The sequence below is a fragment of the Xyrauchen texanus genome, chromosome 7, assembly GCF_025860055.1.
Source record: "Xyrauchen texanus isolate HMW12.3.18 chromosome 7, RBS_HiC_50CHRs, whole genome shotgun sequence".
NCBI classification, from domain to species: domain Eukaryota; kingdom Metazoa; phylum Chordata; class Actinopteri; order Cypriniformes; family Catostomidae; genus Xyrauchen; species Xyrauchen texanus.
Window position 1 is genome coordinate 44,391,042 of NC_068282.1, and position 16,361 is coordinate 44,407,402.

The 16,361-nt window shown below is 39.0% G+C and overlaps 2 protein-coding genes and 1 long non-coding RNA gene across 4 annotated transcripts in view; 1 reads left to right on the forward strand and 2 right to left on the reverse strand.

Annotated features, from left to right (window-relative positions):
• Positions 1-5,597, forward strand: part of cep170ab (centrosomal protein 170Ab) — a 31,052-nt gene extending 25,455 nt beyond the window's left edge. The window contains exons 18-19 of the mRNA XM_052130384.1: positions 1,600-1,651; positions 2,597-5,597. Of these exons, the coding sequence (XP_051986344.1) occupies positions 1,600-1,651; positions 2,597-2,835 (291 nt within the window). The 3' untranslated portion in view covers positions 2,836-5,597. The remainder of the gene's footprint in view (positions 1-1,599; positions 1,652-2,596) is intronic.
• LOC127646626 (B-cell lymphoma/leukemia 11A-like) overlaps positions 1-16,361 on the reverse strand; it is a 123,071-nt gene that overhangs the window by 66,360 nt on the left and 40,350 nt on the right. The gene's annotated exons all lie outside the window — the stretch shown is intronic.
• Positions 672-2,682, reverse strand: LOC127646628 (uncharacterized). Its single transcript, XR_007970946.1, has 3 exons — positions 2,584-2,682; positions 1,594-1,623; positions 672-700 (listed from the first exon to the last, which is right to left on the reverse strand). It is a non-coding gene; the product is annotated as an uncharacterized LOC127646628 (long non-coding RNA).

Genomic DNA, 16,361 nt, shown 5'->3' on the forward strand with positions numbered 1-16,361 from the left:
TTCCCTAGTGTTGGGGGATGGTGTTTTGTAATGTCTTTCAGGCCTCTCTACACTGATGCAGGGTTGTTAGCTGAAAACTTGTTTTTCAGCTTCACAGAGTAGCTTATTTTAACCAGTCTAATCTCCTTTGTCAGTGTGTTTTTGGCCTGATTATACAAAGTTTTATTCCCACTTCTTTAAGCATCCTCTTTGGCCTGACGAAGCTGCCTGAGTTTTGCTGTAAACCATGGTTTGTCATTGTTGAGTGTTAAATAAGTCCTAGTAGGAATGCACATATCCTCACAGAAACTGATATATGATGTTACAGTATCTGTGAGCTTGTCCATATTGTTGTCTGCAGCTTCAAAAATATACCAATCAGTGCAGTCAAAGCAGTCTTGTAGTTCCAGCTCTGCTTCATTGATCTCTGTTTTTACAGTCTTTACTACAGGTTTAGCTGATTTAAGTTTCTGCCTGTAGGTAAAGTGAAAGATGGGGGTATGAAGCTTGAGAATTGCCTATGCTGTTAAGTTTTTTTATTTTCATTTTAGTTCATACTTCACAGATCTTTCAGTAGAAGACATGTCAGTTTAATTAGACTGAGCCTATGACTCATGGCTTGTCACTGCTCATATTTGGCCTGAGCCGTTCCATCTCTGTTCAGTGACAGGGCCGTAAATCTGGCTCTGTAGTGCAGGCTGGCCTCAGTTGAACTCCTCAACTTCTGGGAAGAAAAACGTATTTAGCAGTGATGGATTACGCACAACTACTCTTGAAGAAAACATATCACACTGCTATAAAATTTACAAATAATAAATAAGCTGCTGCTATTACAAAACGTTCCTTGTTTACACGTAGATTTAATGCAGGGTTCCCTATTTCATGGAAAACCTGAAAAATCAGGGAGATTTTAACTTATGTTTTCCAGGCCTGGAACAGTCATGGAAAATAATGAAATCTTAAAAGTTTTGGAAATGTCTAAAGTGAATAATATATATATATTTGTAGTTATGCCCAGCTCTAAAATATTTAATCGGCTAGATATTGCTCTGGTTTAGAGTAAAACTTGCTCGCTGTCCAATTTGAGAGTGCAAGCAAGATTAAATCGTTCTTTTGAGTCATTTCTTTAGAATGAATCAGACGAACCAATTCACAAACTGTTCTGAATGATTCACAAGTTAAATTATTTCAGTGGTTTTTAAAAACCCTTATCCAGTCATCACAAACAACTGGAAAGGGCATAAAAAAGTCATGGATATTCATTGTTCTAAGTGTGGGAACCCTATTGTAACAAAGTTCAATGGAAAGGAGGAGGTGAGAACCGGCTTGACAATAATATTTTAATCAAAAACTGAACCAACAAGACACACACGGGTGTCGGTCAGCTGCCCATAACTCTCTCTCTCTGTCGCACTGCCATTTCTCGTCGCCTGTATCCCTCTCGGGTTTCATCGGCCTAATTAGGAGCCAGGTGTTGGAATCACGACCCGGCCCGCCGTCCGCCCTGCCACACCTATCTATGTTGAAATTCTCTTTAAACGTTTGATTACATAAACATTTTGACAGATTTATGTAGGCAAAGAAGTTTTCTATAGTCTTTTTCTATTTTCTCACCCTCAGGAGATCTCATCCATACTCCAAAACCTGAAAAGAGTGGAAAGACACTTGCTAGGTAAGCAGTACTGTGGAGTTTTCAGCTGTGTTCAGAATAGAATACTAGCTTATTACCTAGTGTGCTGTAAATACTGTTTAATGCTACTATATAGAAACATTATGTGAAACAGAACAAATTATGCAACACTAAACATTTAAAAAAGTAATATGCTACATTGTTGTCTTACTATCACTATATGACATAATCACGTTGCATGTTTAATTCAACAAGTGGTATCAGTTGCCTATTGAAGGATTAAAGAGATTGTTCACCCAAAATTAGAATTCTCCTATTCTCACCCTCATGCCATCCCAGATGTGTATGACTTTCTTTTTTCTGCAGCACACAAACAAAGATTTTTAGAAGAATATTTCAGCTCTGTAGGTCCATATAATGCAAATGAATGGGTACCAAAAAACACATAAAGGCAGCATCAAAGTAATCCAAAAGACTACAGTGGATTAATACATGTCAATAGCAGCATTATTATAGGTGTGGTGAGAAACAGATCAATATTTATGTCCTTTGTTTACTAAATTCTCCTCCCTGCCCAGTAGGTGGCGATACAAAGAATGTGAATCGCCAAAAAAAAAGAACAACAATGTTAAAGTGAAAGTGGAGATGAAAATAAAAAAGGATTTAAATATGGATTCTCACCACACACATCATATCACTTCTGAAGACATGGATTTAACCACTGAAGTCGTATGGATTACATTCATGCTGCCTTTATGTGCTTTTGGAGCATCAAAGTTTCTTTACCCATTCAGTTGCATTGTATGGACCTACAAAGCTGAAAAATCTTTGTTTGTTGTTCAGCTGAAGAAAGAAACATCTAAAACAGGATGTATGAGAATGAGTAAATAATTACAGAACTTAACATTTTGGGTGAACTGTTCCTTTAAGAATCTGAATCAGAAACTCTATAAATAATAATTTGTTCTTTGTACTTTTAATCTTTAGTGATTGATATCATGGTGGACCCTGATGGTACGTTGGATGCTCTGAGCAGTTTGGGTCTGACCAGTCCTCTCTTGGCTGAGAACAGAATTAGTCCTGGATCACAAGGTCCAGCTGGCAACCAGGCAGCAGAAGGATCAGCCTGTACCACTGCACTGCCCTCTGCCTATTCAGAGGTCGCAGAACGTGATGTTGGTCTGCAGGAAAGGAGTAAAGAGCAGAACACTGCCAATAAAAACTGAATCACTGCAAACAGTTTACACAGAGATCCTATAGCACTTTGAAAGGCCAGGTCAACGTGAACGTTTTGTGAATAGTGTAAGGTATGCTGTAAAACGTCCTATATGGTAATGCATTTAAATGTTTGCTTCGTAAATTCTATATATCCTTGGATGGATTTTCAGTTATTAAAGACAATATTTTGAAATATCAATTAACTGTACTACCATGTCATCAGAATGATTGTATACAAGCATTAATTATTCTGAAGATCCCAGATCTAGAGCTGCTCAGGAAGTAGTTGAACACATGACAGTTGAACAGAAAGCAGCATGTGAAAGAGTTTAACTGTAGTTTATTGAAGATTCATACTGTGTACTGTCAAGTGTTGAGCTTAAGTTTTCATTTGCATTTAGGGCCCAAAATAAACACTGTCAAGCGTCAGATGTAAGAAAAAAATGGTTTTGGAGCATAATGAGTTGTTCACTCATTGGCCGGTAATTATGTTAGGAACTGCAACATGTTAAACGGTTCAGAAAACAACAGTTTTGACTCTAACATTTGCCATTTATCAAAGTAATTGCTCAAGTAATCCTTGTGGCAACACATGTGGCATATTTTTGGAACTAAACGAATATTCTGGGTTCAAAACAAGCTAAGCTCAACCAACAACATTTGTGGTACAATGTTGATTACCACAAATATATATTTATATATAAAATACAAATTTAAATAAATCTGGGTTACAGTGAGGTACTTACAAAGGTAGTGAATGAGGTTAATATGTAAATATTAAAATAATCACTGTTTCAAAAGTATTGCCACAAAATGTAAACATTATGTTTTATAAAATGATTTTAGTGTGATAAAATCGCTTGCTAATCTTTTCTGTGTAAAGTTATAGCCAGTTTTACAATTTAATTGCCAAGATGATGATGCAACACCATAAACACTAAAACCTTAAAACTAGAGTGACCATACGTCCTCTTTTTCCCTGATATATCCTCTTTTTGACCTTAAAAAACCGTCCGGCAGGGATTTCTACATTTGCGAAAATGTCCGGGATGTGCATCTGGTCTAATACTTCATTGTGTGTGCACGCATATTTGCATTGCTTTAACCCCTCTTTGTAAGTCCCGCCTTCTCACACACCAGTTGGTTGATTATAAGAAGCTTGCAGCAACTTTAATCTATCAATCTCTTCGTGAACGCTCGAAGCGCTGTTGTCTTTGGCAACAAACAGTTGCTTGACAGTAGCAACAAATGACAGCTGAGTGGAAACTATGCTCAAACGAAAGTGCAAATTTACAGAAGATTTGCACCAAACATTCCCATGCTTTCATCCAGGTCAAGATCTATGGGAAGCAGAATGTGTGACCTGTAGAGCTGGCACTTATGTGTCAGTTGCTAATAAAGGTGCAAGAGATTTAGAAGCACACATTAGCTCTGCGATGCATAAAGGGTCAGCAAAAGGTGAAAGTTCATCAGGTTAATTAACGGACTACTTTTCACGACAAGGTAAAATTGTTATCACATTGCTTCATTTTCCATGGCCGTTCATAGTAACACTGTTTTGAACCCTATTACCCCCAACCCCCCTTCATTGAACCTGGAATATTCCTTTAAGCCACCAAAACAATCAGTCAACCTGTCATGTTTTTGTGACGTGCCATTTCACCTCGAGACAGAGATCTGCTATTCTCGTATACATGATACTGCCAATGACACAATTAAAAATATGCAATTAAAAAGAACCAAAAATCCACAAAAATACTGTATATTGATTAAATCATGCAAAATACAGTTCCATGGCTAGAGAGAAAGAAAAACAAATAACTGGTAAATAAGAAATATTTATGGCTGTTTTAATTTTCTAATTTGTGGCAAGTGTGTCAAAAAAAGTACATTTTGGACCGTTTACATGTCACTTGAAACAAAATTCAACATTTTAAAGCCCACAGTTCCCTTAAAGCCAATCTCTGCCAAATATTTAACTCATCTACCATTTAACCAAGTCTTTGAACATGTGTTGTCTAACAGGAATAGATTATCTAAAAAGATTGCAATTGTTTTGCAGCAGTGGATGTGTGATTCATGAGAATGCTCATACTGTATGTCAGGACAAGGCTAAACTGTATAACGCTGGCCTATTACATTTAATGTATTACATTTTAAATTTGTTTTTCTTATGGCACTCTGACCTAGATACAGCCCAGTCTGATCTGCAAAGTGTTAAAATCCACCATTGTGATGAATTTCGGCCAGTCCTACAATTTGAACCTTTGCATATATTTAGTAGATTTAATAATAAAACATTCCATTTTTTCAACCATAAAACAACATAACCAAAGGTTATAATGTTGCTGCTTAATTGTAGTTCCAGTATAGTTGCAATGTCTCAAAAATACCCTTCCATGTAATGTTTCTGTATAATGATTATCAATTAGGAATATACTAGTGGTCTGTGCCATGTGATAGCCAGTAAGAGGGCCTTGATTTACCCAGATGATTCATTAATCAAGCTTGTTATGTCACAAAGTGCCCATTATCAAGATCATCATGAGATGATGTAGACATTAAACATCATGTTATTTTGCACATGCAGATGTTTCAACCTGTTCAGAAGAGTGTTTTGAACTGTACATTTTTTAACTGTTTTATGGAAAATGGTTAGGTAGCCACTAGCTAGCATGGAAAATATTCTCTCCTCTTAGACTCTGTCTGCCTCAGTGGTGTTTACATATGAATGTAAAGCAAATACCGATTTAATAAAGAAATTTCATATCCCTGGATGCACAATGTCATAATTGATCATCCCTGATGAGATTCATTACATTAATATAATGAAGGGCCTACATTTTCTCTCACCTCAAATCAGTATGAAAACAAAACATATTTACTTTCTTAATACATATTCCTGGTCTTGTTGCACACTATTCTATTAGTGCACGTTATTCCAAAGTAATGAAAAAAAACGTTGATATAGAGATCACTGATCCAATCAATTCAGATTGAATATTAAAATGAAGTCCCACCTTTTTCACTCTGAAATACATCACATTAAGAAGGTAAAATGTGGTTGTGAACACCATTTCATGTTGACTTAAATTAATATTTTATCTATTTACATGCAGGTTGTCTTATCTACTGTATATGTAAAGTTAATAACTAAATAACTTTTGAGGGAGACGAGTGACAGCACATAAAGCTTCTTGACCTGTTTATAATTTATTTTCCCTTTAAACACACACACACATACACACTTAAAACTTCACATATGCTGAAAGACTGATTTGCAAGTCCTGCTTTATGTGTAGACTATAAACATGAATTAAGTTTAGAATCTCAGGAGGCTTTATGTCAGAAAGCAAGACAAAGAGGCCCAAGAGCAGAGGAACAGTTCAAAGGATTTATTAACAATAAATATTCACTTCGTAGTCGAGTGTGTGCGTTGTTGAAGTCAGGAGCAGATTCGTAGGAATGCTCCGTTAAAGACTCGTGAGCACAGAGAAAAGCGTACAGCAAACTGGAAGGCAACCACACTCCCGACAGGCAGGCAGAGACGGGCAACCAAACAGATACACGAGACAGGACCAACTAGGCAGAGAGAGTAAGGTAAGTACTTCACATCAAACAACAATCTAGCAAGATACTGAGAACATGAAGGGCTTAAGTAGGGAGTGAATTAGTAGAGAACCAGGTGCTGCTAGTACGCTTATTAGTGGCATGATCAGCGTTCCACTGGGAACAATGTTCTAATGGAAACACTGATCATACATGCTAGCAATGCCTGCGAGACATGAGGGAGAGAAAATAACAAAACACACAGAGCAAACTGACAAACTCACCGGAGCCGTGACACTTTAGTTATGGTAATCTATTCCTGATATATGGCACTCTTTAATCCTCTCTTTTGTTCTATATTAGCCCTGCTGGAAGGTACTGGAACAAAATCAGGCTACTTGAAAGGTAAACTGTGTCATTATTGTGGATGTAATACTTTTTTGTATCCCAGCTTGAGACAACTATAGGTTGATTCCCACCCAAAAGTGCAAACAATTTAGCTCTGTGCTGCTATGAATACATTGTTAGGTCCAACTTTATATTAGGTGTCTTTAACTACTACGTATGTACTAACATTAAAATACATACAATACAATGTAGATTCACATATGCTGCTACTGAGGTTGAGGTATGGGTAGGATTAAAGTTGGGGTTAGGGGTAATCACTCTGGAACCCACTCACCCTGCCCACTACCTCTTTGAACTGTTGCCATCTGACCGATGCTACAGAGCTCTGAGCACCAGAACCGTCAGGCACAGGAACAGTTTTTTCCATCATGCTATCCATACCATGAACAGTTAAAACTGCAATAATTATGTGCACAGTTTAGTTTTTTATATATTTATCCAACACATCCTACTTCTTCTGCCATTACATTCCCTTGCACGGTATATAACAGATTTGAGTTTGCACTACGTATAGATATATATATGGATATATATATATATATATATATGGATATATATATATATATATATATATATATATATATATATACACTCACCTAAAGGATTATTAGGAACACCATACTAACCCCCTTTCGCCTTCAGAACTGCCTTAATTCTACGTGGCATTGATTCAACAAGGTGCTGAAAGCATTCTTTAGAAATGTTGGCACATATTGATAGGATAGCATCTTGGAGATGATGGAGATTTGTGGGATGCACATCCAGGGCACGAAGCTCCCGTTCTACCACATCCCAAAGATGCTCAATTGGGTTGAGATCTGGTGACTGTGGGGGCCATTTTAGTACAGTGAACTCATTGTCATGTTCAAGAAACCAATTTGAAATGATTCAAGCTTTGTGACATGGTGCATTATCCTGCTGGAAGTAGCCATCAGAGGATGGGTACATGGTGGCCATAAAGGGATGGACCTGGTCAGAAACAATGCTCAGGTAGGCCGTGGCATTTAAACGATGCCCAATTGGCACTAAGGGGCCTAAAGTGTGCCAAGAAAACATCCCCCACACCATTACACCACCACCACCAGCCTGCACAGTGGTAACAAGGCATGATGGATCCATGTTCTCATTCTGTTTACGCCAAATTCTGACTCTACCATCTGAATGTCTCAACAGAAATCGAGACTCATCAGACCAGGCAACATTTTTCCAGTCTTCCAACTGTCCAATTTTGGTGAGCTCTTACAAATTGTAGCCTCTTTTTCCTATTTGTAGTGGAGATGAGTGGTACCCGGTGGGGTCTTCTGCTGTTGTAGCCCATCAGCCTCAAGGTTGTGCGTGTTGTGGCTTCACAAATGCTTTGCTGCATACCTCGGTTGTAACGAGTGGTTATTTCAGGCAAAGTTGCTCATCTATCACCTTGAATCAGTCGGCCCATTCTCCTCTGACCTCTAGCATCAACAAGGCATTTTCGCCCACAGGACTGCCGCAATAGGGCCAACATTTCTAAATAATGCTTTCAGCACCTTGTTGAATCAATGCCACGTAGAATTAAGGCAGTTCTGAAGGCGAAAGGGGGTCAAACACAGTATTAGTATGGTGTTCCTAATAATCCTTTAGGTGAGTGTATATATATATATATATATATATATATATATATATATATATATATATATATATATATATATATATATATATACATACATATATATATATATATAAATATATATACCGTGTTGGGGAGTAACGGAATACATATACCGGGATTACGTATTTAAAATACAAAATATAAGTAACTGTATTCAACTACAGTTAACATTTAAATATTAGAATACAGTTACATTCAAAAAGTAATTTGATTACTGAAGAGATTACTTTGCATTTTATTGTTATTTGTTACATTTAATATTTAGTCCTTTCAGATGGAAAACATTTATACATATATATATGATGCGATCCAAAGTGGTTACATTCATACGAGCAGACAGAGAAGTAAATTTGAAGTAAGTTTGGAGCAGAAAAAAATATAAATAAATCTTGTGTAATTTGTCATCTTTACTCTAAGCAAAAATGCTATTTTTATAAATTTTACATGCACACGTTACCAGACACATTTTTATCAAGAAAATTCATTTTCATAATTTCTTTTTTTCTAGAACTTTGATATTAGGGCAAAACTCATATTCTTGATAATAATGTATGTATTGTTTTCCTGTAAAAATATCTAAAAATCATTCAAACAAGATCAATTAGATTAATCTTGTTTTAGAAACAACACTGCATATGATATTTAGGTTTTTCAGAAAATGTATTTTTAACATCTGTATTTTGTCTTACTGTACTGGCAGGTTTTATAGTCAAAACAAGTTAAAAAAAAATCTGCCAGTACTGAAGAAGTAATCCATAGTGTTTGGAATACAAAATCAAATCAAATCACTTTATTGTCACACTACCATGTACACAAATGCAACAGTGGGTGAAAGTCTTGTGTGCAGTTCCGAGCAACATAGCAGTCATGACAGTGACGAGACATATACCAATTTACAATAAACAACATATTTACACAACACAATTTACATATCAAATGTACCCATACTTACCCAACACAATAATAATATATAATGTACAGTAAACAATACACACAATATAGAATACACATACAATACAAATTTAAAATAAAGAGTATATAAAATAATATATACAGTAGATGTATTGTGGAGAATATAATCATGACAGTCCAGTGTGAGATATAAGATTAATAAAGTGCAGTGCTGATTATTGATCGTGAAAGATCAAGTGTTCAACAGTCTGATTGCTCGGGGGAAGAAGCTGACATGTAGTCGGCTGGTGCAGGTCCTGATGCTGCGATACCACCTTCTTGATGGTAGCAGTGAGAGCAGCCCATGACTCGGGCAGCGGGAGTCTCTGATGATCCTCCAAGCTTTTTTCACACACTGCCTGTTATATATGTCCTGGAGGGAGGGAAGCTCACCTCCGATGATGTGTCTGGCAGTTCGTACCACCCTTTGCAGGGCTTTGCGGTTGTGGGCAGTGCTATTGCCGTACCAGGCGGTGATGCAGCCAGTCAGGATGCTCTCTACAGTACTGGTGTAGAACTGTGTGAAGATGTGGTGGTTCATTCCAAACTTCCTCAGCCGTCTCAGGAAGAAGAGGTGCTGGTGAGCCTTCTTCACAACGGCCTCAGTGTGGACGGACCATGTGAGTTCCTCAGTGATGTGGACACCAAGGAACTTGAAGCTGCTGACTCTCTCCACCGGTGCTCCATTAATGGTGATGGGGCTGTGTTCTCTGTTTATCTTCCTGAAGTCCACTACAAACTCCTTGGTTTTACTGACGTTGAGGGAGAGGTTGTGCTCCTGACACCAGTGTGTCAGAGTGTGCAACTCCTCTCTGTAGGCTGTTACATCATTGTCAGTGATCAGACCTACCACCGTCATATCGTCAGCAAACTTAATGATGGTATTGGAGCTATGTGTTGCCACACAGTCATGTGTGTACAGGGAATACAGGAGTGGGCTGAGAACACAGCCCTGCGGGGCTCCAGTGTTGAGGGTCAGTGATGAGGAGATGTTGCTGCCCATTCTAACCACCTGACGTCTGCCTGACAGGAAGTCCAGGATCCAGCTGCACAGCGAGCTGTTTGTGCCCAGAGCCCGGAGTTTCTCATCAAGCTTGGAGGGCACTATGGTGTTGAATGCTGAGCTGTAGTCAACAAACAGCATTCTCACATATGTGTTCCTTTTTTCCAGGTGGGAGAGAGCAGTGTGTAGTGTAGATGCAATGGCATCATCAGTGAAGCGGTTGTTGCGGTAGGCAAACTGCAATGGGTCCAAAGAGGTGGGCAGCACAGAGCAGATGTGATCTCTGATTAGCCTCTCAAAGCATTTGCTGATGATGGGGGTCAGAGCAACAGGACACCAGTCATTTAGGCAAGTGATTTTGGCTTGCTTCGGTACAGGCACAATGGTTGACGTTTTGAAGCATGTGGGGACTACAGACAGGGAGAGGGACAGGTTGAAAATGTCTGAAAAAACACCAGCCAGTTGGTTCACGCACGCTCTAATGACGCGGAATGCCTTCTGGACCCGCGGCTTTACGGATGTTCGACCGTCGGAATGATTGGGTTACATCCGCAACAGAGATGGAGAGTGAACCAACCTCTGTAGCGTCGGCCACAAGTGCTCTCTCTGCATGGGTGGAGTTATTATCCTCGAAACGAGCATAAAATATATTAAGCTCATCCGGGAGAGAGGCAGGAGTTACGGAAGGCATAACTGGCTTGTTTATGCTCCTCCGCATTCCCGGAATTAAAAGTGGAGGTCTGCGCATTAAGTGCCACGCGAACATCGCCGTTAACCCATGGTTTCTGGTTGGGGTAGATCTGTATTATTTTGGTTGGCACAACGTCCTCTACGCACTTCCTGATGAAACAATTGTTTTTAATTTTTTTTTTATTTAGAACAATTACAACAAAAAATACATACAGAGGATCACAATGTACTTACTGTTACAATCATAGTAGCATCAAAGAGTATAAACAGAAAAGATAGAGGAAAAACAACAAATAATAACAAACCAAATAAAGCCAGGGAATAACTTAAAATGGATTAACAAGAGAAAAAGTTTTCAAGTATTCTATACATTAGTTTTGCCTTTTTATTTCTTGCATCTTTTAGAGTCTCAATATAATTCTTCAGTTCAGTTTTAAACGGTATGATGTTAGGTTTATTGTTTGCCAATTTTTGTTTGTGTATATGATATTTTCCATATATAATTAACAGATTAATCACCAAATTTTCTTCTAAACTCTTATTCTTATACAATAAAAAAAGTATCTTTACCAGTTAGCTGAATTTTTAATTTTGTGTGTTTAAGTATTAGATATTCAATATCAATCCAAAAAAATTGGGTAAAAACATTCAAAGAATAAATGTTTTATAGATTCTTCCTCTAAATGACAAAAGACACATGTAGTTTCCATGTCTCTAAAACATCTTGATACTACTTGTCTCACTGGGTAAATTAAATGAATAACTTTATATGTGATTTCTTTAACTTTATTGGTGAGACAGTATTTACTAGGTAACTTCCAAACCGCTTTCCATTCAATCTGATTATACAGTTAATTCCAATATGGTTTGCATTTAGGTAACAATGTATTTCTGCATATTGTTTTTATAAAGAAGTTGTTAAATTTTTTATCTAAAACCTCCACACCATTAATACTTATGTGAGTATTATATACAGAGATACACCCAGAGGATATATCACCTGATAAGAGTTGAATAAGGCCACCAGGAATGGCATCAAAAACTATTGCAAACTCTTTAGCAGTTACTAGAATCTTATAGTAATTAAGGAATTCACAATAATTAAAAAGTTGTCCATTACTATTAAATAACTGTCTCACCAGTACAATACAGTTACCGTACCAGTTTCTAAAAAAATAAAGATTTGTTTTTAAACACAAAATTCTTGTTATTCCAAATTACAGACTTGTGTGGAGAGAAGTTATGTTTATAAATGAGCACCCATAATAAAAAGACCTGTCTATGAAAACAAGATAGCTTTATCAGAACCTTGTTTACATCAAAATTACATCTCAAAACAAATTCCAAACCTCCCAACTTTTCAAATATCAGGTCAGGGATGATATTCCATATTTTGTCTTTAAAGCACAAATAATTCTTTATCCATTTATTCTTAAATACGCAAATAGAAGTATTAAAATCAAGTACATTCAGACCACCTTCTTCAATTGGATTGCATAGAATCGTCTTTTTTAAATAGTGCGGTCTGTTCTTCCAGATGAAATTAATCAAAATAGAATCTACTTCTCTTATGACTGATTGTGGAACATCTAGAGCAAGAGCTGTATACACTAAGCGTGATAACCCTTCAGTTTTGGATAATAATATTCTACCCTTCAATGATAGATCTCTCATTAACCATGAATTAAATTTTTGTTTAATTTTCCCAATAATTGGTGTAAAAATCTAATTATTTATTTCCTTTTGATCTTTACAGATCTTGATACCTAAATAATCTACCACCTCCTTCACTGGTATACCATGTATGTTATTAAGGTAACAAGTTCTCAAATGAAACAAAACACATTTTGTAATGTTTAAAAACAAACCAGATACAGATGAGGAAGTATTAAGACAATCAATAGCTTTTTTTAATTCACTTTCATTTTTCAAAAAAAGGGTAGTATCGTCTGCTAATTGGGAGCATACTATTTCTTTCTCCAAAAGTTTAATGCCAGAAAAATTATCTCATTTAATATGTATGGCCATAGTTTGTGTTACAAGTAAAAAAAGAAAGTGTGAGATTGGGCAGCCCTGTCGTATGCCTCTACTGATTTTAAACCTTGATGTTGTTCCATATGGCAACTTAATTGAGCTGTTACAGTCGTTATATAATGTTCGAATAGCTTGTTTAAAGAATTCTTCAAAACCCAAAAAATGTAAGTTCTCAAACATGAAATGTCTCTCATAAATCTCTCTGCCTCTCATAAATCCCGATTGACATTCATCAATAATGGGATCAAGACATCCCCTTAGTCTTTCAGCAAATATAAGTGCGAAAATCTTTGCATCGTTATTAATCAATGTAATCGTGCGCCAATTTTCTAAAAGTAATACATTTTTATTTGGCTTTGGTAATAAAGTTATTAAACCTTGTCTCAGTGAACTTGGTACACAACCATATTGTATAGCTTCTCTAAATACAGCTAACAAAAAAGGTGACAATTCGTTTTGAAAATATTTATAAAATTCACTAATCAAACCATCGTTCCTGGGTGACTGATTGTCTTTAAGTTTGTTAATACAATGAAGTACTTCATTTAAAGATATCTCTTGATCACACATTTTCATAGAAGACTCACTTATCTTTTTAGCATCCTCTTTTATAGAATCTAAGAATGACTGTGCATTACTCAATTTGTTGTCATACGAATACAATTCCTCATAAAATTTGGCCACATATCTTGATATTTCCATAATATTTTCTGTTAACTGTCCATTAATACTCAGTTTGACCATAGATGTGAGTTCTACATTTCTTTTTTTCATGTTAAAATAATATTTTGTACTTTTTTCTCCTTCCTCCAACCATCTAATAAAGGCACCCTTTGCTTTATATTCATATATTTGATCTAAATCTAATTGTAATTGTAATTATTTTCCCTTCTTGATCTAAACTGCAATTTCCAGAGAGTTTTATAATTTCACATATAATTTTTTCTTAATTTTCTTTTCTATGTTTTGCTAATTCTTTTCCTCTCTGATTTTATATTTCATCAATTCCCAATTTAAACTGAAAACATTGGGTGAATTTGACTCATTCCAACAATCTATAATTATATTTTTTAACATCATCTCTGAACTGCTCATCTGTCAATATGTTCTGGTTCATTTTCCAGTATGTAAAGGTTTTTACATTATTGGATTTTGTTGCCTCTCCGGGAACCAGCACCTTATCGTGGTGGAGAGGTTTGTGGGCCCTTTTGATCCTGAGGGCTGTGTTGTCTGGAGCCATGTGCTCCTGGTAGGGTCTCCCAAGGCAAAGTGGTCTCAGGTGAGGGGCCAGACTAAGAATGGTTCACAATGACTCATGGACAAAACAGAAAGAGGAGGAGTTACCCTGCCCGGAGGACGCCCGGGGCCCCCATCTGGAGCCAGGCCCAGATGGAGGGCTCGTCGGTGAGCGCCTGGTGGCCGGGCTTGTCACGGAGCCCGGCCGGGCACAGCCCGAAGAAGCGATGTGAAACCCCCCTCTACATCCCTTGGGCCCACCACCCAGTGGAGAAACCTCAGGAGTCGGGTGCGCTGCCATATGGGCGGCAGTGAAGGCCGTGGGCCTCGACGGACCAGACCCGGGCAGCAAAGGCTTGCTCTGGGGACGTGTAATGTCACCTCACTGGGGGGGAAGGAGCCGGAACTGGTGAGGGAGGTGGAGCATTACCAGTTGGATCTGGTGGGGCTTACATCGACGCACAGTTTTGGCTCTGGATCCATACTCCTGGATAGGGGATGGACTCTATTCTTCTCTGGAGTTTCCCAGGGTGTGAGGCGACGGGCGGGTGTGGGGATACTCACGAGTCCCTGGCTGAGCGCCACTACGTTGGAGTTTACCCCGGTGGATGAGAGGGTCGCCTCCCTACGCCTACGGGTTGTGGGGGGGGGGAACTCTGACTGTTGTCTGTGCATATGCACCGAACAGCAGTTCAGAGTATTCGGCCTTCTTGGAGACCCTGAATGGAGTCCTGAATAGGGCCCCAGTAGGGGACTCCATAGTGATGCTGGGTGACTTCAACGCACACGTGGGAAATGACAGGGACACCTGGAAAGGCGTGATTGGGAGGAACGGCCTCCCTGATCTGAACTCAAGTGGATGTTTGTTATTAGACTTCTGTGCTAGTCATGGATTATCTATAACAAACACCACGTTCGAACATAAGGATGCTCATAAGTGTACGTGGTACCAGAGCACCCTAGGCCGAAGGTCGATGATCGATTTTGTAATCGTGTTGTCGGATCTGAGGCCATATGTTTTGGACACTCAGGTGAAGAGAGGGGCAGAGCTGTCAACCGATCACCATCTGGTGGTGAGTTGGGTCAGGGGTGGGGAAAGACTCTGGACAGACCTGGGAAGCCCAAGCGAGTAGTGAGGGTGAACTGGGAACGTTTGGAAGAGGTCAATGTCCACGAGATCTTCAACTCACACCTCCGGCAGAGCTTTTCAGGCATCCCTGCGGAGGTTGGGGACATTGAACCGGAGTGGGCAATGTTCAAAGCTTCCATTGCCGAAGCCGCGGTGGAGAGCTGCAGCCTCAAGGTTTTAGGTGCCGCAAGGGGTGGTAACCCTCGAACACCGTGGTGGACACTGGTGGTCAGGGAAGCCATCCGACTGAAGAAAGAGGCCTTCCGGGATTTGTTGTCCCGGAGGTCTCCGGAGGCAGTTGCAAGGTACCGACAGGCCCGCGGTCCGCACCAAAGTGCTTCTGGAAAACCGGTCTGCACCAAAGTGCTTCTGGTCCGCACCAAACTTTTGGTCTGCACCAAAGTGCTTTCGGTCCGCACCAAAGTGCTTCTGGAAAACCGTCCGCCACCTTAGGAGGGGGAAACGGGGAACCATCCAAGCTGTATACAGCAAAGATGGGACGCTGTTGACCTCAACCGAAGAGGTTATTGGGCGGTGGAAGGAACACTTTGAAGAACTCCTAAATCCCAACACGCCCTCTATGGTAGAGGCAGAGCCAGAGGCTGATGGGGGATCAGATTCTATTTCCCTGGGGGAGGTCACTGAGGTAGTCAAACAACTCCGCAGTGGCAAAGCCCCGGGATTGATGAGATCCGACCAGAAATGCTGAAAGCTTTGGATGTGGAGGGGGTGTTATGGATGACACGCCTCTTCAACATTGCGTGGAAATCTGGGACAGTGCCTAAGGAGTGGCAGAACGGGTGGTGGTTCCCCTTTTCAAAAAGGGGATCAGAGAGTGTGTGCCAACTACAGGGGTATCACACTTCTCAGCCTCCCTGGTAAAGTTTAC